The sequence below is a fragment of the Ranitomeya variabilis genome, chromosome 2 (assembly GCF_051348905.1).
Source record: "Ranitomeya variabilis isolate aRanVar5 chromosome 2, aRanVar5.hap1, whole genome shotgun sequence".
Lineage (NCBI taxonomy): Eukaryota > Metazoa > Chordata > Amphibia > Anura > Dendrobatidae > Ranitomeya > Ranitomeya variabilis.
In genome coordinates, this window is record NC_135233.1 from 359,395,584 (window position 1) to 359,415,026 (window position 19,443).

Consider the following 19,443-nt stretch of genomic DNA (forward strand, 5'->3'; position numbering starts at 1 on the left):
GACCATGGGATATTTCAGTTTTTCTTTTTTAATCAATTTGCAAAAATGTCTACATTTCTGTTTTTTTCAGTCAAGATGGGGTGCAGAGTGTACATTAATGTGAAAAAAAACCTTTTCTGAATTTACCAAATGGCTGCAATGAAACAAAGAGTGAAAAATTTAACCCCTTTCTGACATCGGACCGGATAGTATGTCCGACGTCAAAAGGCCCTAAGACAACAGCAGACACGTGATTACAATAGGCGCAGGCAGAATCACGATCCGCCCGCACCTATTAACTAGTTAAATGCTGCTGTCGATCTCTGACAGTGGCATTTAACGCGCGCTTCCGGCCATCGGGCCGGAAATGCACACACCGCTGACCCCGTCACGTGATTGAGGGTCAGCATTGGGTCATCATGAAAACCAAAGGTCTCCTTGAGACCTCTATGGTTGTAGATGTCAGATTGCTATGAGTGCCACCTTGTGGTCAGCGCTCATAGCAATGCTGTAATTCTGCTACATAGGGGCGATCTGAGCATCGCCTCCATGTAGCAGAGCCAATCGGGCTATGGATGCTTCTAGCCTCCTATGCAGGCTATTGAAGCATGCCAAAATTTAAAAAAAAGTAAAAAAATATAAAAAAAATAAAAATATATAAAAGTTTAAATCACCTCCCTTTCGCCCCATTCAAAATAAAACAATAAAAAAAAAAATCAAACCTACACATACGCTAAACGGCGTAGTGAGACAAAAATCAAAACGCCAGAATTACTTTTTTTGGTCGCAGCGGCATTGCATTAAAATGCAATAATGGACGATCAAAAGATCGTATCTGCACAAAAAAAGTCAGCTTGGCACGCAAAAAATAAGCCCTCACCCAACCCGAGATCACGAAAAATGGAGATGCAACGAGTATCGGAAAATAACGCAGTTTTTTATTTCTTTATTTTTTTTAGTAATCTTTGGAATTTTTTTTCACCACTTAGATAAAAAGAACCTAGACATGTTTGGTGTCTATGAACTTGTAATGACCTGGAGAATCATAATGGCAGGTCAGTTTTAGCATTTAGTAAACCTAGCAAAAAAGCCAAACAAAAAACCAGTGTGGGATTGCACTTTTTTTTTGCAATTTCATTGCACTTGGAATTTTTTTCCCGTCTCCTAGTTCACGACATGGTAAAACCAATGGTGTCGTTCAAAAGTACAACTCATCCCACAAAAAGTTCTGTTGTTTAAGTGTTCCCTTTATTTTCTGGAGCAGTAAATACTGTATATATATATATATATATATATATATATATATATATATATATATATATATATATATATATATATATATATATATACACACATAGCTCTGGCCTACTGCAAAATCTTCAGTTTGTCCAATTTTTCTCTTTATAGGTATATTTTTGATTAAAATGTAAATTGTTCTTTTATTTTAGAAACTGCTTACAACATGTCTCCGAAGTTTAAAACAATAAATTTTGTATTTATTTTCTGAAAATGAGAAATGGTCAAAATAACAGAAAAATGCATTGCTTGCAGACCTCAAATAATGCAAAAAAAAAAAAGAAAAACAAGTCCATAATCATTTTCAAACATGGATACTAATGTTTTAACTCAGGAAGAGTTCAGAAATCAATATTTTGTGGGATAACCATGATTTTTAATCACAGCTTTCATGCGTCATAGCATGCTTTCCACCAGTCTTTCACACTGCTTTTGGGGGACCTTGTGCCAATCCTGGTCATCTAATAGTTACACGAAGACCTGGAAAGGCATACAAGCCACAGTGTCTTGCACCCACTGTTAAATTTGGTGGAGGATCGCTGATGATCTGGGGATACTTCAGCAAGGCTGGAATTGGGCAGGTTGTTCTTCGCAGAGGACGTATGACTCAAGCCGCATACAAGATTATCCTGGAAAAACAGCTGATTCCTTCTGCTCAGGCAATGTTTCCCTACTCTGAGGACAGTTTTTTTCCAGCAGGACAATGCGCCATGCCACACAGCTAGGTCAATCAAGGTGTGGATGAAGGACCAACACATCAAGTCCCTGTCATGGGCAGCCCAATCTCCAGACCTGAACCCCACTGAAAACCTCTGGAATGTAATCAAGAGGAAGATGGATAGTCACAAGCCATCACACAAGGAAGAAATGCTTACATTTTTGTACCAGGAGTGGTTCCCAAAAAGCAGTGTGAAAGACTGGTGGAAAGCATGCCAAGACGAATGAAAGCTGTGATTAAAAATCATGGTTATTCCACAAAATATTGATTTCTGAACTCTTCCTGAGTTAAAACATTAGACATACTGAAAATTTGCAGTGGTCTCTTAATTTTTGCCAAAGCTGTATATATATATATATATATATATATATATATATATATATATATATATATATATATATTGTTACTGTAAAAGTCAGAAGGACGGTAAAACCTAGGAAAAGCTCAAAATGAAAAGTTAAATTGGACTTTTACCGGTGAAGTCTTGGTAAATGTTAACATTTCTCAACAGCGTTGGTAAAAGTCAGAAATATCTGGTGTGAAGATGGAACATCTGACTTTAACCAAGCGCAGTTGGTAAATGTGCACATTTACCACGGCTTCTTGGTAAATGTAGCTGAGAAGGGTGTAATAAAAAGTGTAAGCCATAACGATTAAGGCCTTCATCAGAGATGGAAATTGTGTTTAGTTAACTTTTACTACCATCATCTGCTGGTCAGAGTCAGAGTTCTGTGAGTCAAAGTTACTTTTACCAACACATGCTGGTAAATGTAAAGATTTACCAAATCGCCCAGGTAAAAGTCCAAAATCGTTCGTTTATATGGAATACATCTGACTTTTACCAACGCTGTTGAGAAATGTTAACATTTACCAAGACTTCACCGGTAAAAGTCCAATTTTACTTTTCATTTTGGGCTTTTACCGACGGCCTCGGTGAATGTCCAGATTGACTGGTAAATCCTAGGTTTTACCGTCCTTCTGACTTTTACAGTAACATATATATATATATATATATATATATATATATATATATATATATTTGTATTGTGTGTGCAGGAGCTGTAGACACTAAACTGTAGGATAATTTTAAAGCAACATCGTCAGCAAAGTTGCCATATTTTAACACATGGCTTAATAAAACTTATTTTCCATTTTACTTCCAAGGATTCAGACATCTATGATGCCAGTCAAAGAGTACTGACATCCACCAGCCATGTAGGCAGAAGTTGGCATTGGGAGTGAAATTTTTTATAGCTGTAATTTCATATTAATTAAATTATACCCTAAAATATTTTAGAATACACATTTTGTAATATTTACCTGCCCTGAACGGGAGTTTATCAATACGAAAATATCATTAATATAAGACAAGAGGGTCAAGAATTTTTGATCTTCATAGTCAAATCTTTCACCAAACACAACGGAGCAAATGACATTGGAAACAGCAGATCGCATTATATGTAAAGGGTCAATTGGAGCATCTGTAAGTAAATATAAAGAGGAGGTCAGGCATAAGTTTAACTATACAATACGCTATAGATAAGAAAATACATATCATGGCATGTACAGTGGCATGTAAAAGTTTGGGCAACTGTGGCTAAAATTACTGTTACTGTGAACAGTTAAGGAAGTTGTCCACTAATTGTACAACTTCTTTTCATACCTCTCGCTTGGCCCCCATAAAATAATAAAGCTTATACTTACCTCCTGTGCTAGTGCCGTTCCTGCAGTGTCTGCACTCGTTCTCCCCGGGGCTCCCATGCTGTTTTTGTGACACGTGACGCCAGCGTCCAATCAGCGCTGGCATCACTGTCCCTGTCTCCTATCAAATTGAGCATGAAGAGGAAGTCTGATATCAACTGCAGCTTGGACTTCCTCTTCATGTTGAATTTGTCTGAAGGTGGAAACAGTGATTGGGCTCCTGGATCACGTCACAACATCAGTATGGGAAACCCTGAAGAGCGAGTGCCGACAAAGCAGGAATGGTGACAGCATGGGAGTTGAACATAGGCTTTATCATTTTATTGGGGCTAAACATTTTGATCAAGAAGGGGTTGCCCTAGTAGTGAATAACCCCTTTAAGCAAGTTGAAGATAGGTCTAAAGTTTTACATTTACTTTTACATTTTTAATAATTACAAATAAGAAAACAGGCTGATGCAAAGTTTTTGGCACTCTGCATAGTTAGTACCTAGTAGCACCCCCTTTTGAAAGTATCACAATTTGTATACACTTTTTGTAGCCAGCCAAGAGTCTTTCAATTCTTGTTTGAGGGATTTCCATCCATTCTTCCTTCAAATACTCTTCCAGTTCTGAGAGATTCCTGGGTCGTCTTGCATGCACTGGTCTTTTGAGGTCTAGCCACAGATTTTCAACTATGATCAGATCAGGGGACTGTGAAGATCATTTTGAAACCTTCATCTTGAGCCTTTTGAGGTAGTCTATTGTGAATTTTCATGTGGGTTTAGGACCATTTTCCATTCGTAGAAGTCATCCTTTTTTCAACTTCAGCTTTTTTTACAATTGGTGTTATGTTTCCATCAAGAATTTCGTGAAATTTCATTGCATCCATTCTTCCCTTTGCCCATGACATGTTTCCCATGCTATTGGTTGTAACACAACCCCAAAGCATGATTGATACACCTTCATGCTTAATGGTTGAGAGGTGTCTTTTTCCTGAGAGTCTGTGCACTTTTTCCTCCTCTTTGATCATTGTGGCCAAAGAGTTCTAATTTTAACATCATCGGTCCAGAAGACTTGTTTCCAAAATGCATCAGACGTGTTTAGATGTTCTTTTGCATACTTCTGAAACTGAATTTTATGTTGAGCTAGAAGGAAAGGTTTTCTTCTGATGACTTTTCCATGAAGGCCATCTATCTTCTTATAGCCTTCTCCTGCATTGTGGGCCTCCACCATTTTCATTTTGAGAGTGCTAAGCAGCTGCTTAGAAGAAACCATAGCTGCTGTTTTTTGGCACAGGGTTAAAAGAGGCTGGGTTTATGTAACGTTGGGAAATTTGCAACACCTGGCCTTTCCTAAAGATGAGAGTGAACATGCCATAACCATACCAGGCTAATTAAGCTCTGAAACCTTGGTTAAAGTTATCTGAGCTCACAATTATCCAAGGGTGCCCAAACTTTTGCACTGACCCATTTTTCTGTTTGTAATTTTAAAAATGTAAAAATTGACAATATATGTTTTTTGCCTAAAATACAAATGAAATGTGTCATCTTTAACTTTAGGCCTTTTATAGATCATTTCATCTTCAACTTGCTTAACTGTTCACAATAACAGTAATTTCAGTGAATCAGTCATTGACCCAAAGTGTATAATTACAAGATCGGAAATGCAGGAGAAAAAAAAGATTCAGGAATGTTGAATTTCAACGTGACCAAGCTTTAATTTGCCCAGTTCGAGTGTGCATGTTCATGAGGAATTCCAGACTGACTGTTGATGGCCAGATGCCATTTGACATGTATGTGTGGCCTGGGATCATGAGGTATAATTTTTGAATTTGCACCCACCTTTATCCTTCATGAATTTCTCGGTGAGACAACGGGCTTCTTCTTGGATTCTCTCTTCGATGCTTCTCTTTCCCAATCCAAAATTTCTCAGAGTTATCAGAGAAAATCTGCGAAGGATTTTCCACCTTTCTCCACTGCTGGCAAAGATTCCTGTTCCAGCAATCAAACAGTTAAAGGGGTTGTCTTGGGTTAGAAAAATAGATATTTATTCAGTGTGTATATATATATATATATATATATATATATATATATATATATATATATATATATATATATATATATATATATATATATACTGTATATATACAGTTGAAATCAGAGCTTGACACACAATATATAAAAAGACACATAAGCATGTTTTTCTCAATATCTGACATGAAATTACAGTATGTATGTATATATATATATATATATATATATATATATATATATATATATATGATACCGTTCTTCTGGTAGAGTAGTATTGATACTCTTCTTGGGACATTTTATCTTTGAATCATTCCATTATCATTAATTTTTTCTCGTTAAGCGCCGTTTCTACCCCATTTGAGTTTATAATAAGTACACGGGTGGGCACTAGCCGGTTTGATCCCAGCAGCTGAGGAGTATTGTGTTTTTGAGAGAGTGACGGTGTTTCGATATTCTAGTTTCAGTGTGTAGTGCCACTGCCTATACACATCGGCAGCACCCCGCTTCCCCCCCCTACTTTTCTTTATTTTCTAGCTACTAATTCTTGTACACTATGGCCCTACATACATTATGGCAGGATAGGGATTATCGCATATCCTTTTTTAAGGAAAGCTAGACGACTATTGAAAACATTGGAGAAGTGTTATGATCTGGTGGCCGAAGAACAGCATGAGACGTACTCTGGAGAAGGTGGTACCTGTACGGACCGCAGACCCCGAACTTAACACCGCAACTAGAAGTAGCCGTGGAATGTACCTAGCGCTCCCTAGACATTTCGACACAGCCAGAGGACTAATTACCCCTAGAGATAGAAAAGGGAAAACTATCTTGCCTCAGAGAAAATCCCCAAAAGATAGGCAGCCCCCCACAAATATTGACTGTGAGAGGAGAGGGAAAAAACATACACAGACTGAAATGAGAATTTAGCAAAGGAGGCCACTTCTAGCTAAATAGAAAGGATAGGACAGAGTACTATGCGGTCAGTATTAAAACACTAGAAAATATCCACCACAGAAAATACAAAATCTCCACAGCTAACTAAAGATATGGAGGGTATATCTGCATCTCCAGAGATACCAGCTTGGCTAAACAAATCCTTATACAGACCAAGCTGGACAAGACAAAAACATGAAAAAGGACTGAACAATAAGGCCACAGCATGTGGACAGCAAAAATCAAGGCCAGAACTTATCTTTGTTGAAATGAACTGCAAAGCAGAAGAGACCAGGCAGGGATGTGAATCCTCCAGGAACAATGGACAACTGGCACTGACTCAAGGGTGAAGCAAGACTAAATAGCCCAGTCAAAATTGCAAAAAGTGAACACACCTGATACATGCTGTGATTCAGAGACCGCAGCGCTACCACTTACAACCACCAGAGGGAGCCCAAGAGCAGAATTCACAACAGTACCCCCCCCTTGAGGAGGGGTCACCGAACCCTCACCAGAGCCCCCAGGCCGATCCGGATGAGCCAAATGAAAGGCACGAACCAAATCATCAGCATGAACATCGGAGGCAACAACCCAAGAATTATCCTCCTGGCCATAACCCTTCCATTTGACAAGATACTGAAGCTTCCGCCTCGAAAAACGAGAATCCAAAATCTTCTCAACCACGTACTCCAACTCCCCATCAATCAACACCGGGGCAGGAGGATCAACAGAGGGAACAACAGGCACCACATATTTCCGCAACAAAGATCTATGAAAAACATTATGAATGGAAAAAGAGGCTGGAAGGGCCAAACGAAAAGACACTGGATTGATAATCTCAGAAATCCTATAAGGGCCAATAAACCGAGGCTTAAACTTAGGGGAAGAAACCTTCCTAGGGACATGACAGGAAGACAACCAGACCAAATCCCCAACCCGAAGCCGGGAACCAACACACCGACGACGTTTAGCAAAACGCTGAGCCCCCTCCTGAGACAACACCAAATTGTCAACAACATGAGCCCAAATTTGCTGAAACCTGTCAACCACAGAGTCCGCCCCAGGACAATCAGAAGGCTCAACCTGCCCCAAAGAAAAACGAGGATGAAAACCAGAGTTACAAAAGAAGGGTGAAACCAAGGTAGCAGAACTAGCCCGATTATTAAGTGCAAACTAGGCCAATGGCAAGAAAGCCACCCAATCATCCTGATCAGCAGACACAAAGCACCTCAAATAAGTTTCCAAAGTCTGATTAGTTCGCTCGGTTTGGCCATTTGTCTGAGGATGAAATGCGGAAGAAAAAGACAAATCAATGCCCAGCCTAGCACAAAAGGCCCGCCAAAACCTAGAAACAAACTGGGAACCTCTGTCGGACACAATATTCTCCGGAATACCATGCAAACGAACCACATGCTGAAAAAACAAAGGAACCAAATCAGAAGAGGAAGGCAACATAGGCAAAGGTACCAAATGAACCATCTTAGAAAACCGGTCACAAACCACCCAGATAACTGACATCCTCTGGGAAACCGGAAGATCCGAAATAAAATCCATAGAAATATGCGTCCAAGGCCTCTCAGGGACCGGCAAAGGCAAAAGCAACCCACTAACGCGGGAACAGCAAGGCTTGGCCCGCGCACAAGTCCCACAGGACTGCACAAAAGAACGCACATCCCGTGACAAAGAAGGCCACCAAAAGGACCTACCAACCAAATCTCTGGTACCAAAAATCCCAGGATGACCAGCTAACACAGAACAATGAACCTCCGAAATCACTTTACTAGTCCATCTGTCAGGAACAAACAATTTCCCCACTGGACAGCGGTCAGGTTTATCAGCCTGAAATTCCTGAAGAACCCGTCGTAAATCAGGGGAGATGGCAGAAAGAATCACCCCTTCCTTCAGAATACCGACCGGCTCAAAGACCCCAGGAGAATCAGACAAAAAGCTCCTAGAGACGGCATCAGCCTTAACATTCTTAGAACCCGGAAGATACGAGACCACAAAATCAAAACGGGAGAAAAACAGGGACCATCGGGCCTGTCTAGGATTCAGCCGTATGGCAGACTCGAGATAAATCAGATTCTTATGATCGGTCAAGACCACAATACGGTGCTTGGCCCCCTCAAGCCAATGTCGCCACTCCTCAAATGCCCACTTCATAGCCAACAACTCACGATTGCCGACATCATAATTGCGCTCCACAGGCGAAAACTTTCGAGAAAAGAAGGAACACGGTTTCATCAAGGAACCATCAGAATTCATCTGAGACAAAACAGCCCCTGCCCCAATCTCGGAAGCGTCAACCTCAACCTGAAAAGGAAGAGAAACATCCAGCTGACGCAACACAGGGGCAGAAGTAAATCGGCGTTTAAGCTCCTGAAAGGTAGAAACAGCCGCAGGGGACCAATTCGTCACATCAGCGCCTTTCTTCATCAAATCGGTCAGGGGTTTAACCACACTGGAGAAGTTGGCAATGAAACGGCGATAAAAATTAGCTAAGCCCAAAAATTTCTGAAGGCTCTTTACGGATGTGGGCTGGATCCAATCATGAATGGCCTGAACCTTAACTGGATCCATTTCTATAGATGAGGGAGAAAAAATGAAGCCCAAAAAAGAAATCTTCTGTACTCCAAAGAGGCACTTAGACCCCTTCACAAACAAGGCATTATCACGAAGGATCTGAAATACCATCCTGACTTGTTTCACATGAGACTCCCAATCATCTGAAAAAATCAAAATATCATCCAAATATACAATCATGAATTTATCAAGATAATTCCGAAATATATCATGCATGAAGGACTGAAACACAGATGGAGCATTAGAGAGTCCGAATGGCATTACAAGGTATTCAAAATGGCCTTTGGGCGTATTAAACACAGTTTTCCATTCGTCACCCTGCTTAATACGAACAAGATTATATGCCCCTCGAAGGTCAATCTTAGTAAACCAACTAGCCCCCTTAATCCTAGCAAACAGATCAGAAAGCAAAGGCAAAGGGTATTGGAATTTGACTGCGATCTTATTCAAGAGGCGATAATCAATACAGGGTCTCAAGGAGCCATCTTTTTTGGCAACAAAAAAAAAACCTGCTCCCAATGGTGAAGAAGATGGCCGAATATGCCCCTTTTCCAAGGACTCCTTAACATAGCTCCGCATGGCTGTATGTTCTGGCACAGACAGGTTGAAAAGTCGGCCCTTAGGGAACTTACAGCCTGGAATCAAGTCAATAGCACAATCACAGTCCCTATGCGGTGGAAGGGAACTGGACTTGGGCTCATTGAATACATCCTGGAAATCTGACAAAAACTCAGGAATTTCAGAAGAGGGGGAGGAGTCAATTGACATCAAAGGAGCGTCACAATGAACCCCCTGACAACCCCAACTAGTCACAGACATAGATTTCCAATCTAATACCGGATTATGCACCTGTAACCATGGGAAACCCAGCACAATAGCATCATGCAAATTATGCAACACCAGAAAACGACAATCTTCCTGATGGGCTGGCGCCATGCACATGGTCAGCTGTGTCCAAAACTGAGGTTTAATTTTAGCCAATAGTGTAGCATCAATGCCCCTCAAAGGAATAGGACTCTGCAAAGGCTGCAAGGGGAAACCACAACGTCTGGCAAATTCTAAGTCCATTAAGTTTAGAGTGGCGCCTGAATCCACAAACGCCATGACAGAAAATGACGATAATGAGCAGATCAGGGTCACAGATAACAGAAATTTAGGTTGTACAGTACTGATGGTAACAGAACTAGCGATTCTCTTGGTACGCTTAGGGCAATCAGAAATAACGAGCAGAATCGCCGCAGTAAACACAAAATCCAATTCTGACGTCTGCATCCTTGTCGTTCAGCTCTAGACACAATCCTATCACACTGCATAGGCTCAGGACTCCGCTCAGAAGACAATGCCATAGTGCGCACAACTCTGCGCTCGCGCAAGCGCCGATCAAACTGAAAGGCCAGAGACATAGAATCACTCAGACCAGCAGGCGTGGGAAACCCCACCATAACATCTTTAACGGATTCAGAAAGACCCTTTCTGAAGATTGCCGCCAAGGCATCCTCATTCCATTTAGTCAGTACAGACCATTTTCTAAACTTCTGGCAATATGATTCTGCCGCTTCTTGACCCTGAGACAGGGCCAACAAGGTCTTCTCAGCATGATCCACTGAATTAGGTTCGTCATACAATAACCCAAGCGCCTGAAAAAAGGTGTCTACATTAAGCAACGCCGGATTCCCAGGTTCCAGGGCAAATGCCCAATCCTGGGGGTCACCACGCAGCAGAGATATAACAATTTTAACCTGCAGGATGGGATCACCAGAGGAACTGGGTTTCAGAGCAAAAAACAGTTTACAGTAATTTTTAAAGCTCAGAAATTTGGACCTATCCCCAAAAAACAAATCAGGAGTTGGAATTCTAGGCTCTAAAACCAGAGTCTGAACGATATAATCGGAAATACCCTGTACTCTAGCAGCAAGTTGATCCACACGAGAAGCCAATCCCTGAACATCCATACCAGCGCTGAACTCCTGAGCCACCCAGAGGTAAAGAGGGAAGAAAAAAAAACACAACAGACTACAGAAAAAAAATGGCTCAGCACTTTCCTTCCCTTCTTCTGAGATGCGGTTAACTCATTGTGGGCCAGTTGTACTGTTATGATCTGGTGGCCGAAGAGCAGCATGAGACGTACTCTGGAGAAGGTGGTACCTGTACGGACTGCAGACCCTGAACTTAATACCGCAACTAGAAGTAGCCGTGGAATGTACCTAGCGCTCCCTAGACATCTCGACACAGCCGGAGGACTAATTACCCCTAGAGATAGAAAAGGGAAAACTATCTTGCCTCAGAGAAAATCCCCAAAAGATAGGCAGCCCCCACAAATATTGACTGTGAGAGGAGAGGGAAAAAACATACACAGACTGAAATGAGAATTTAGCACAGGAGGCCACTTTTAGCTAAATAGAAAGGATAGGACAGAGTACTATGCGGTCAGTATTAAAACACTAGAAAATATCCACCACAGAAAATACAAAATCTCCACAGCTAACTAAAGATATGGAGGGTATATCTGCATCTCCAGAGATACCAGCTTGGCTAAACAAATCCTTAAGGCCCCGTCTCACATAGCGAGATCGCTAGCGAGATCGCTGCTGAGTCACAAGTTTTGTGACGCAACAGCGACCTCCATAGCGATCTCGCTATGTGTGACACGTACCAGCGATCAGGCCCCTGCTGCGAGATCGCTGGTCGTGTCGGAATGGCCTGGACCTTTTTTTGGTCGTTGAGGCCCCGCTGACATTGCTGAATCGGTGTGTGTGACACCGATCCAGCGATGTCTTCACTGGTAACCAGGGTAAACATCGGGTTACTAAGCGCAGGGCCGCGCTTAGTAACCCGATGTTTACCCTGGTTACCAGCGTAAATGTAAAAAAAAAAAAACAGTACATACTCGCCTTCTGATGTCCGTCAGGTCCCTTGCCGTCTGCTTCCTGCTCTCACTGACTGCCGGCCGTACAGTGAGAAGTGAGAGCACAGCAGTGACGTCACCGCTGCGCTCTCAGTGTACGGCGGCTCAGTCAGAGCAGGAAGCAGACGGCAAGGGACCTGGACACCGAAAGGCGAGTATGTACTGTTTGTTTTTTTTGGTAACCAGGGTAAACATCGGGTTACTAAGCGCGGCCCTGCGCTTAGTAACCCGATGTTTACCCTGGTTACCGGGTGCTGCAGGGGGACTTCGGCATCGTTGATGACAGTTTCAACGATGCCGAAGTCGTTCCCCTGATCGTTGGTCGCTGGGGAGAGCGGTCTGTGTGACAGCTCCCCAGCGACCACACAGCGACTTACCAACGATCACGGCCAGGTCGTATCGCTGGTCGTGATCGTTGGTAAATCGCTTAGTGAGACGGGGCCTTTATACAGACCAAGCTGGACAAGACAAAAACATGAAAAAGGACTGAACAATAAGGCCACAGCATGTGGACAGCAAAAATCAAGGCCAGAACTTATCTTTGTTGATCTTTGTTGAAATGAACTGCAAAGCAGAAGAGACCAGGCAGGGATGTGAATCCTCCAGGAACAATGGACAACTGGCACTGACTCAAGGGTGAAGCAAGACTAAATAGCCCAGTCAAAATTGCAAAAAGTGAACACACCTGATAAATGCTGCGATTCAGAGACAGCAGCACTACCACTTACAACCACCGGAGGGAGCCCAAGAGCAGAATTCACAACAAAGAAGCTGTTATTTATTGAAATGCGTGACATGTGGGAGATAGCTTCTTTAGAAAAATACATACAGGCACAAATAGCCCCTAAAGGTCTAACCATCTATAAGACACTTGCGGGCGACTTTGGGGACTTTAATACACAGGTGGAATGGGACTGTATGTTCAAGGATTTGTCTTTGAAAGCAGTCCAGTTTATTATAAATAAGAGATCATCCAACTTAAATAAAACCAGTGAATCCATTGTCGATATATCTGATCAATTAAAAAAATGTATCAATATAGACGATTTTAAAGAGCTAGTAGATAATATCTTATATAGACTGAAAGAAAAAGAAAAAGACATTATCTTCAGGAAGATTAAGAATTTTAAAAGAGATAATATACCGGATCATTTATATAGGAAACATACAGACAGTATATCCCCTAGGAGCCTGCGACGTGAATCTAACGAGTAGTGTTGAGCATTCCGATACCGCAAGTATCGGGTATCGGCCGATACTTGCGGTATCGGAATTCCGATACCGGGATTCCGATACTTGCCGCGTATCGGATACCGGAATCGGAAGTTCCCAGATTCAAAATTCCGAAATTCAGCCAATGAGAATGATTCCAAGTGTGGGCACATCCTGTTTAGCATGGAGGGCATGAAACTACTGGCAAGGCTGTGATTGGCTGCTGAAATGATGTCATGATGCAGTTTAAAAGTCGCTGGCGCCATTTTGCGATCACTCTGCTGTGAATTCAGTTAGTGACAGGACGCTGTTTGCTGACTGAGGGACAGTTTAGAGATAGCGATTTGCTTCTTTGTGCTTTCCAAAGGCTAATTTAGCAACCGCTGTGTTCACCTACTATTCACCTTGCTTTTGCCTTGTAGCGCTGTTTTCACAGCGATCTGCAAGGTCTGTGTGTGTGTGTGTGTGTGAGTGCAGCCCACTCTCTAGTCTGAGTGCAGCCACATAGGCCATCCATAGCTGGTTGTATTCAGTTCAGGGAGGGTGGTTCATTGCCTCATACTGTTCTTTTTTTTTTTTTTTTTTTTTTTTCAAGTAGTGTAGTCTGCTGCTAATTTATTCAAAAAAATCCTATTAGTGTCTTTCCACCCGTCTCCAGCTAATTTGTGGAAAAACACTACATAGGATAAAGTAGAGGAGGGTTTTTGGGCCTTGCAGCGCCGTTTACGGCTGTCTGCACGGTCTCCGTGTGACTGCAGCTCGCCCTGTAGTCTGTGAGCAGCCGTAGCCTGGTTGTCTCCAGCTCAGGGTTGTTCACTGCGTCATACCGCCAAATCAATTTTATTTTTTTTTCAAGTAGTGTAGTCTGCTGCTAATTAATTTAAAAAAATCCTATTAGTGTCTTTCCACCCGTCTCCAGCTAATTTGTGGAAAAACACTACATAGGATAAAGTAGAGGAGGGTTTTTGGGCCTTGCAGCGCCGTTTACGGCTGTCTGCACGGTCTCCGTGTGACTGCAGCTCGCCCTGTAGTCTGTGAGCAGCCGTAGCCTGGTTGTCTCCAGCTCAGGGTTGTTCACTGCGTCATACCGCCAAATCAATTTTATTTTTTTTTCAAGTAGTGTAGTCTGCTGCTAATTAATTTAAAAAAATCCTATTAGTGTCTTTCCACCCGTCTCCAGCTAATTTGTGGAAAAACACTACATAGGATAAAGTAGAGGAGGGTTTTTGGGCCTTGCAGCGCCGTTTACGGCTGTCTGCACGGTCTCCGTGTGACTGCAGCTCGCCCTGTAGTCTGTGAGCAGCCGTAGCCTGGTTGTCTCCAGCTCAGGGTTGTTCACTGCGTCATACCGCCAAATCAATTTTATTTTTTTTTCAAGTAGTGTAGTCTGCTGCTAATTAATTTAAAAAAATCCTATTAGTGTCTTTCCACCCGTCTCCAGCTAATTTGTGGAAAAACACTACATAGGATAAAGTAGAGGAGGGTTTTTGGGCCTTGCAGCGCCGTTTACGTCTGTCTGCACGGTCTCTGTGTGACTGCAGCTCTATCTGTTGTCAGTTCAGCCCCCAAAAAAGAAATAAATAATAAAGTTCACCAAACACACCAGTTACACCACTTTACATTTCTGTAGGCCACATTAGCTCATATTAAAGTCTAGTCCACACTTTAGAAAATTAGTGTTTCTTATACCTGTTAGGAGGAGTTGCTCAGGAATAAGCACACAAATCCGTTAGTACTTTTCTGCTTATCTTTATCAGTCAACCAAGATGAAGAAGGCAGTGAGTAAGGCACGTGGGCGTGGGCGTGGGCGCGGAGCAGGGAGGGGACGTGGGGATTCTGTGCCTGCTGCGGGCACCGGTGACTCATCAGCACCCACTTTCACCAGGCAACAGTCGTTCATGCGCAGCTTTGTGTCAGAGCGCCGTACACCGCTGCTGCGTCAAGACCAAATTGAAGCTGTTGTCGGATGGATGGCAGCTAATGCATCAACTTCCATTAGTGCCACATCCTCTCAGACACAGAGCACTGGAGAGCAGCCATCTGTCTCTTCACCACCTGCCAAATTGCCCAGGCAGACAGAGAGCCCAGGACAGGAGCCGTCTCTACTTCTGTTCTCTGAATCTCTTGGCTTGGAAACAGGGGGCCAGCCAAGCAGCATTGGAGAAATGGAAGAAGAGGCAGGGTGCAGTGATGCCCAACAGCTTTTTCTGTCTTCCTCTGAAGAGGCGGGTGGGCCAGTGGCTCCGGTCACCACATCGCAGGCCGCATCAGCTGATGATGACACTCAGGTGCCACTTACTGGTGCGTGCTCTGCTGCTGAGACTGCCCAGGAGGAGCAGTTGGGGGCAGAGGGTAGTGTAGATGATGAGGTCCTCGACCCATCTTGGCGTGAGGGACAGGAAGGTGGTGGGAGCAGCTCTGAGGAAGAGATTCCCCGTACGGCCCAAAGAGGGAGAGGGAGGGGGAAGACTGCGGATCCTGCAGCCTCCGCTTTGGCACCCGTTAGGAGCATGTCTCTTCCAAAAGCCAAAAAGGGCGCTCCCAAGACTTGCAGTGCCTGGTCCTTTTTTGACACAGTTGCAGATGACATTTGCTATGTCAGATGCAACGTGTGTCATCAAAAAGTCAAAAGAGGTCGAAATGTCAGCAACCTCAATACCTCCAACATGAGGAAACATGTGCGCAACAGGCACCCGGCGGAGTTAGAAAAACACACTGAAGAGGTAGGCCAACCAACAGCGGCAGCTACCACCTCTTCAGCTCGTGTTGCCTCTTCCTCTAGCTCACACGCAGCTGGTTCGGCTTCCTCCCAGGATCGCCGTGGAAGAACCTCTGGCCCTGTTGTCCAGAGACCCGCTGTAATTCCACCCGCAGCACCACTTTCCCAGTCATCCACACACTCCCAGCCCAGTCTACAGCCATCGGTAGTACAGGCATGGGAGAAAAGGCGGCCTTTCTCGTCAAACCACCCACGAGCACAGGCTCTGACTGCAGGCATTGCCAAACTGCTGTCACTGGAAATGCTGTCATTCAGGCTGGTGGAGACTGACAGCTTCCGTGACTTGATGTCATTGGCAGTCCCACAGTACAATGTGCCCAGCCGCTTTTACTTCAGCAGGCAAGCCGTCCCTGCCCTGCACAAGCATGTGGAGGGACACATAAAACACGCGCTTCTGAACGCCGTCAGTAGCAAGGTCCACCTCACCACCGATGCGTGGACCAGTCAACATGGACAGGGGCGATACCTTTCCCTCACTGCCCATTGGGTTAATGTCGTTGAGCCGGGTACAGACCGTGCGAGTGGCGCAGGACGTGTCCTGCCCACTCCAAGGATTGCAGGAATCCATTCTGTACGCATTGACTCCTCCTCTTACACCAGTTCCTCAGAATCATCGCTGCAGGAGCCGTCACAGTCCACCTCCACATGGACCCGTGATGAACGTGTACCTGTTACGACCGACATGAGCACAGCCGTGGCCAAACGTCAACAGGCCGTGTTGAAATTAATTTTTTTGGGGAATCGTAGCCACACAGCGCAGGAGCTCTGGAATGCCATCAAGCAGGAGAGCGATGTGTGGTTTGTGCCAGCGAATCTCCAGCCAGGCATGGTAGTGTGTGATAATGGCCGAAATCTGGTGGCAGCTCTGGGCCTCGGCAACCTCACTCACATCCCATGTCTGGCACATGTGCTCAATTTGGTCATGCAGAGCTTTTTGAGGGACTATCCGGATCTTGATGCACTGCTGCACAAGGTCCGCCTAGAGTGTGCTCACTTGCGGCGTTCCAGCACGGCAAAAGCGCGCATTGCGGCTCTGCAGCGCCGACACCGCCTGCCGGAACATCGCATCATATGTGACCTACCTACCAGGTGGAATTCCACGTTACATATGTTGGAGCGGTTGTGTGAGCAGCAGCAAGCTGTAATGGAGTACCAGCTGCTTCAGGCGCAAAAAAGTCGCAGTCAGCGCCGTACAGACTTCACAACCACAGAGTGGGCCACTATGAATGACGTCTGCCAGGTTTTGCGTCCCTTTGATTATTCCACGCGGATGGCGAGTGCAGATGATGCACTAGTCAGCATGACTGTCCCCCTTATCTGCCTGCTTGAAAAATCACTGCAAGCGCTAAGGGATGATGTTGTGGAAGAGGTGGAGGATGAGGATTCACCATTTCCATCATCTTCTGGACAGTCAGCGCCACGTGGTTCCTCACAAACGCGTAGGCAGGGGACAGTTTGTGAGGAGGATGAGGAGGAGTCAATGGAGGAGGAAGACGTCCGTCCAGAGGAGGGAGTTACCGAATTGTCCAGTACTCAGTGTGTACAGCGAGGGTGGGGTGATGACGAGCAGGCAGAGATCACGCCTCCAGCAGGGGACAGCGTTTCTTGGGCAGTTGGCAGTCTGCAGCACATGGTGGATTACATGCTGCAGTGCCTGAGAAACGACCGCCGCATCGCCCACATTCTCAACATGTCTGATTATTGGGTGTTCACCCTCCTCGATCCTCGCTACCGGGACAACGTAGAAAGCCTCATCACACCGTTGAACCGGGAGCGAAAAATGCGGGAGTACCAAGACACACTGGTCAATTCCATCATCTTCTCCATTCCAACTGAGAGAAGTGCTGCTAGTGCATTACAAAGCAGCTCAGTGCGTCCAGGCAGTGGAGGAGGCTCTGCACAAAGAGGGAGCAGAAGCAGTGCCTCTGCCCAAGGCAAGACCAGTATGGCCCAACTGTGGCACAGTTTTCTGTGCCCCCCACAAAAGTCTACACCATCACAGACGGCTCCAGTCAGCAGGAGGCAACGGTTCCGTCAGATGGTGACAGACTACATGTCTTGCCCTCTTGCTGTACTCCCAGACGGCTCTTCCCCTTTCAAGTTTTGGGTCTCAAAGCTGGATACATGGCCAGAGCTAAGCCAGTATGCATTGGAGGTGCTGTCTTGCCCTGCGGCCAGTGTATTATCGGAACGTGTCTTTAGTGCTGCAGGTGGTGTACCAACTGACCGTCGCATGCGACTATCCTCCGATAACGTTGACCGGCTTACTTTCCTGAAAATGAACAAGGCCTGGATCTCGCAGGAATTTGCCACTCCTCCTCCTGATTAAATAATTAGGTCACTGTATACGTTATCCAGGTCTCCTGTTGTGTTCATCTTTCTACCACCTGAACTTAAATTCCTGTGCTCCAACACCGCCAGTTGAGGCTCAGAAGTGCCGTCTGCACAGTCAAAACATACGACCCAGTGTTATTGGGTTTCAGTAACGTCAGCTGATCCCCAGCTGTGTAGCCGGCAATGTGTCATGCGACCGCCACGCTGACACAACAACTGAAATGTAAGGGAATCTGTCCCCCCCCCCCCCAAGGCGTTTGTTACTGAAAGAGCCACCTTGTACAGCAGTAATGCTGCACAAGGAAAAGGTAGCTATTTTTGTTTAGCTCCTTGCACACGCAGAACTTAACACTTATAAAATGTGTCCACTGATACCGTAAAACCGTCCCGGAGGTGGGACTTTCCTTCGTAATGTGACACAGCACAGCCGTCATTCCTACCCCCACGGCGCCGCGCACCGGCTCCTCAGCGTTGTTTTATTCCGTCCCGGAGCCTGCGCTGTTATGTTATCCCGTGGCCAGGCACACTTAGCGCTGCCCGTCTTCTGGCATCATTTGGTGTCAGGATGGCTGCGCCTGTGCGGCCGCGCTGGCAGAGAGCCCGCCTCGCAGTGTCTTCTGATTTAATCCCACTGGGGGCCTGGGATCCATGGACATGCGCAGTGCATATCTGAACCTCCACCTCTCACTCATTTCCCTATGGCTTCTTCAGACTGTTCGGTGTCAGCTGGTCCCTAATAGCATGCCACGGCCGTGACACCGCACAGTCTTAAGAAGCCGTAGGGAGGGGAGTGAGAGGCGAGGATATGCACTGCGCATGTCCATGGATCCCAGGCCCCCAGTGGGATTAAATCAGAAGACACTGCGAGGCGGGCTCTCTGCCAGCGCGGCCGCACAGGCGCAGCCATCCTGACACCAAATGATGCCAGAAGACGGGCAGCGCTAAGTGTGCCTGGCCACGGGATAACATAACAGCGCAGGCTCCGGGAC

The 19,443-nt window shown here is 45.0% G+C and overlaps 1 protein-coding gene across 1 annotated transcript in view; it reads right to left on the reverse strand.

Moving 5' to 3' along the window:
* Positions 1-19,443, reverse strand: part of LOC143805912 (cytochrome P450 2C8-like) — a 110,753-nt gene that overhangs the window by 53,191 nt on the left and 38,119 nt on the right. The window contains exons 3-4 of the mRNA XM_077285668.1: positions 5,517-5,666; positions 3,314-3,474 (exon numbers count right to left, since the gene is read on the reverse strand). Of these exons, the coding sequence (XP_077141783.1) occupies positions 3,314-3,474; positions 5,517-5,666 (311 nt within the window). The remainder of the gene's footprint in view (positions 1-3,313; positions 3,475-5,516; positions 5,667-19,443) is intronic.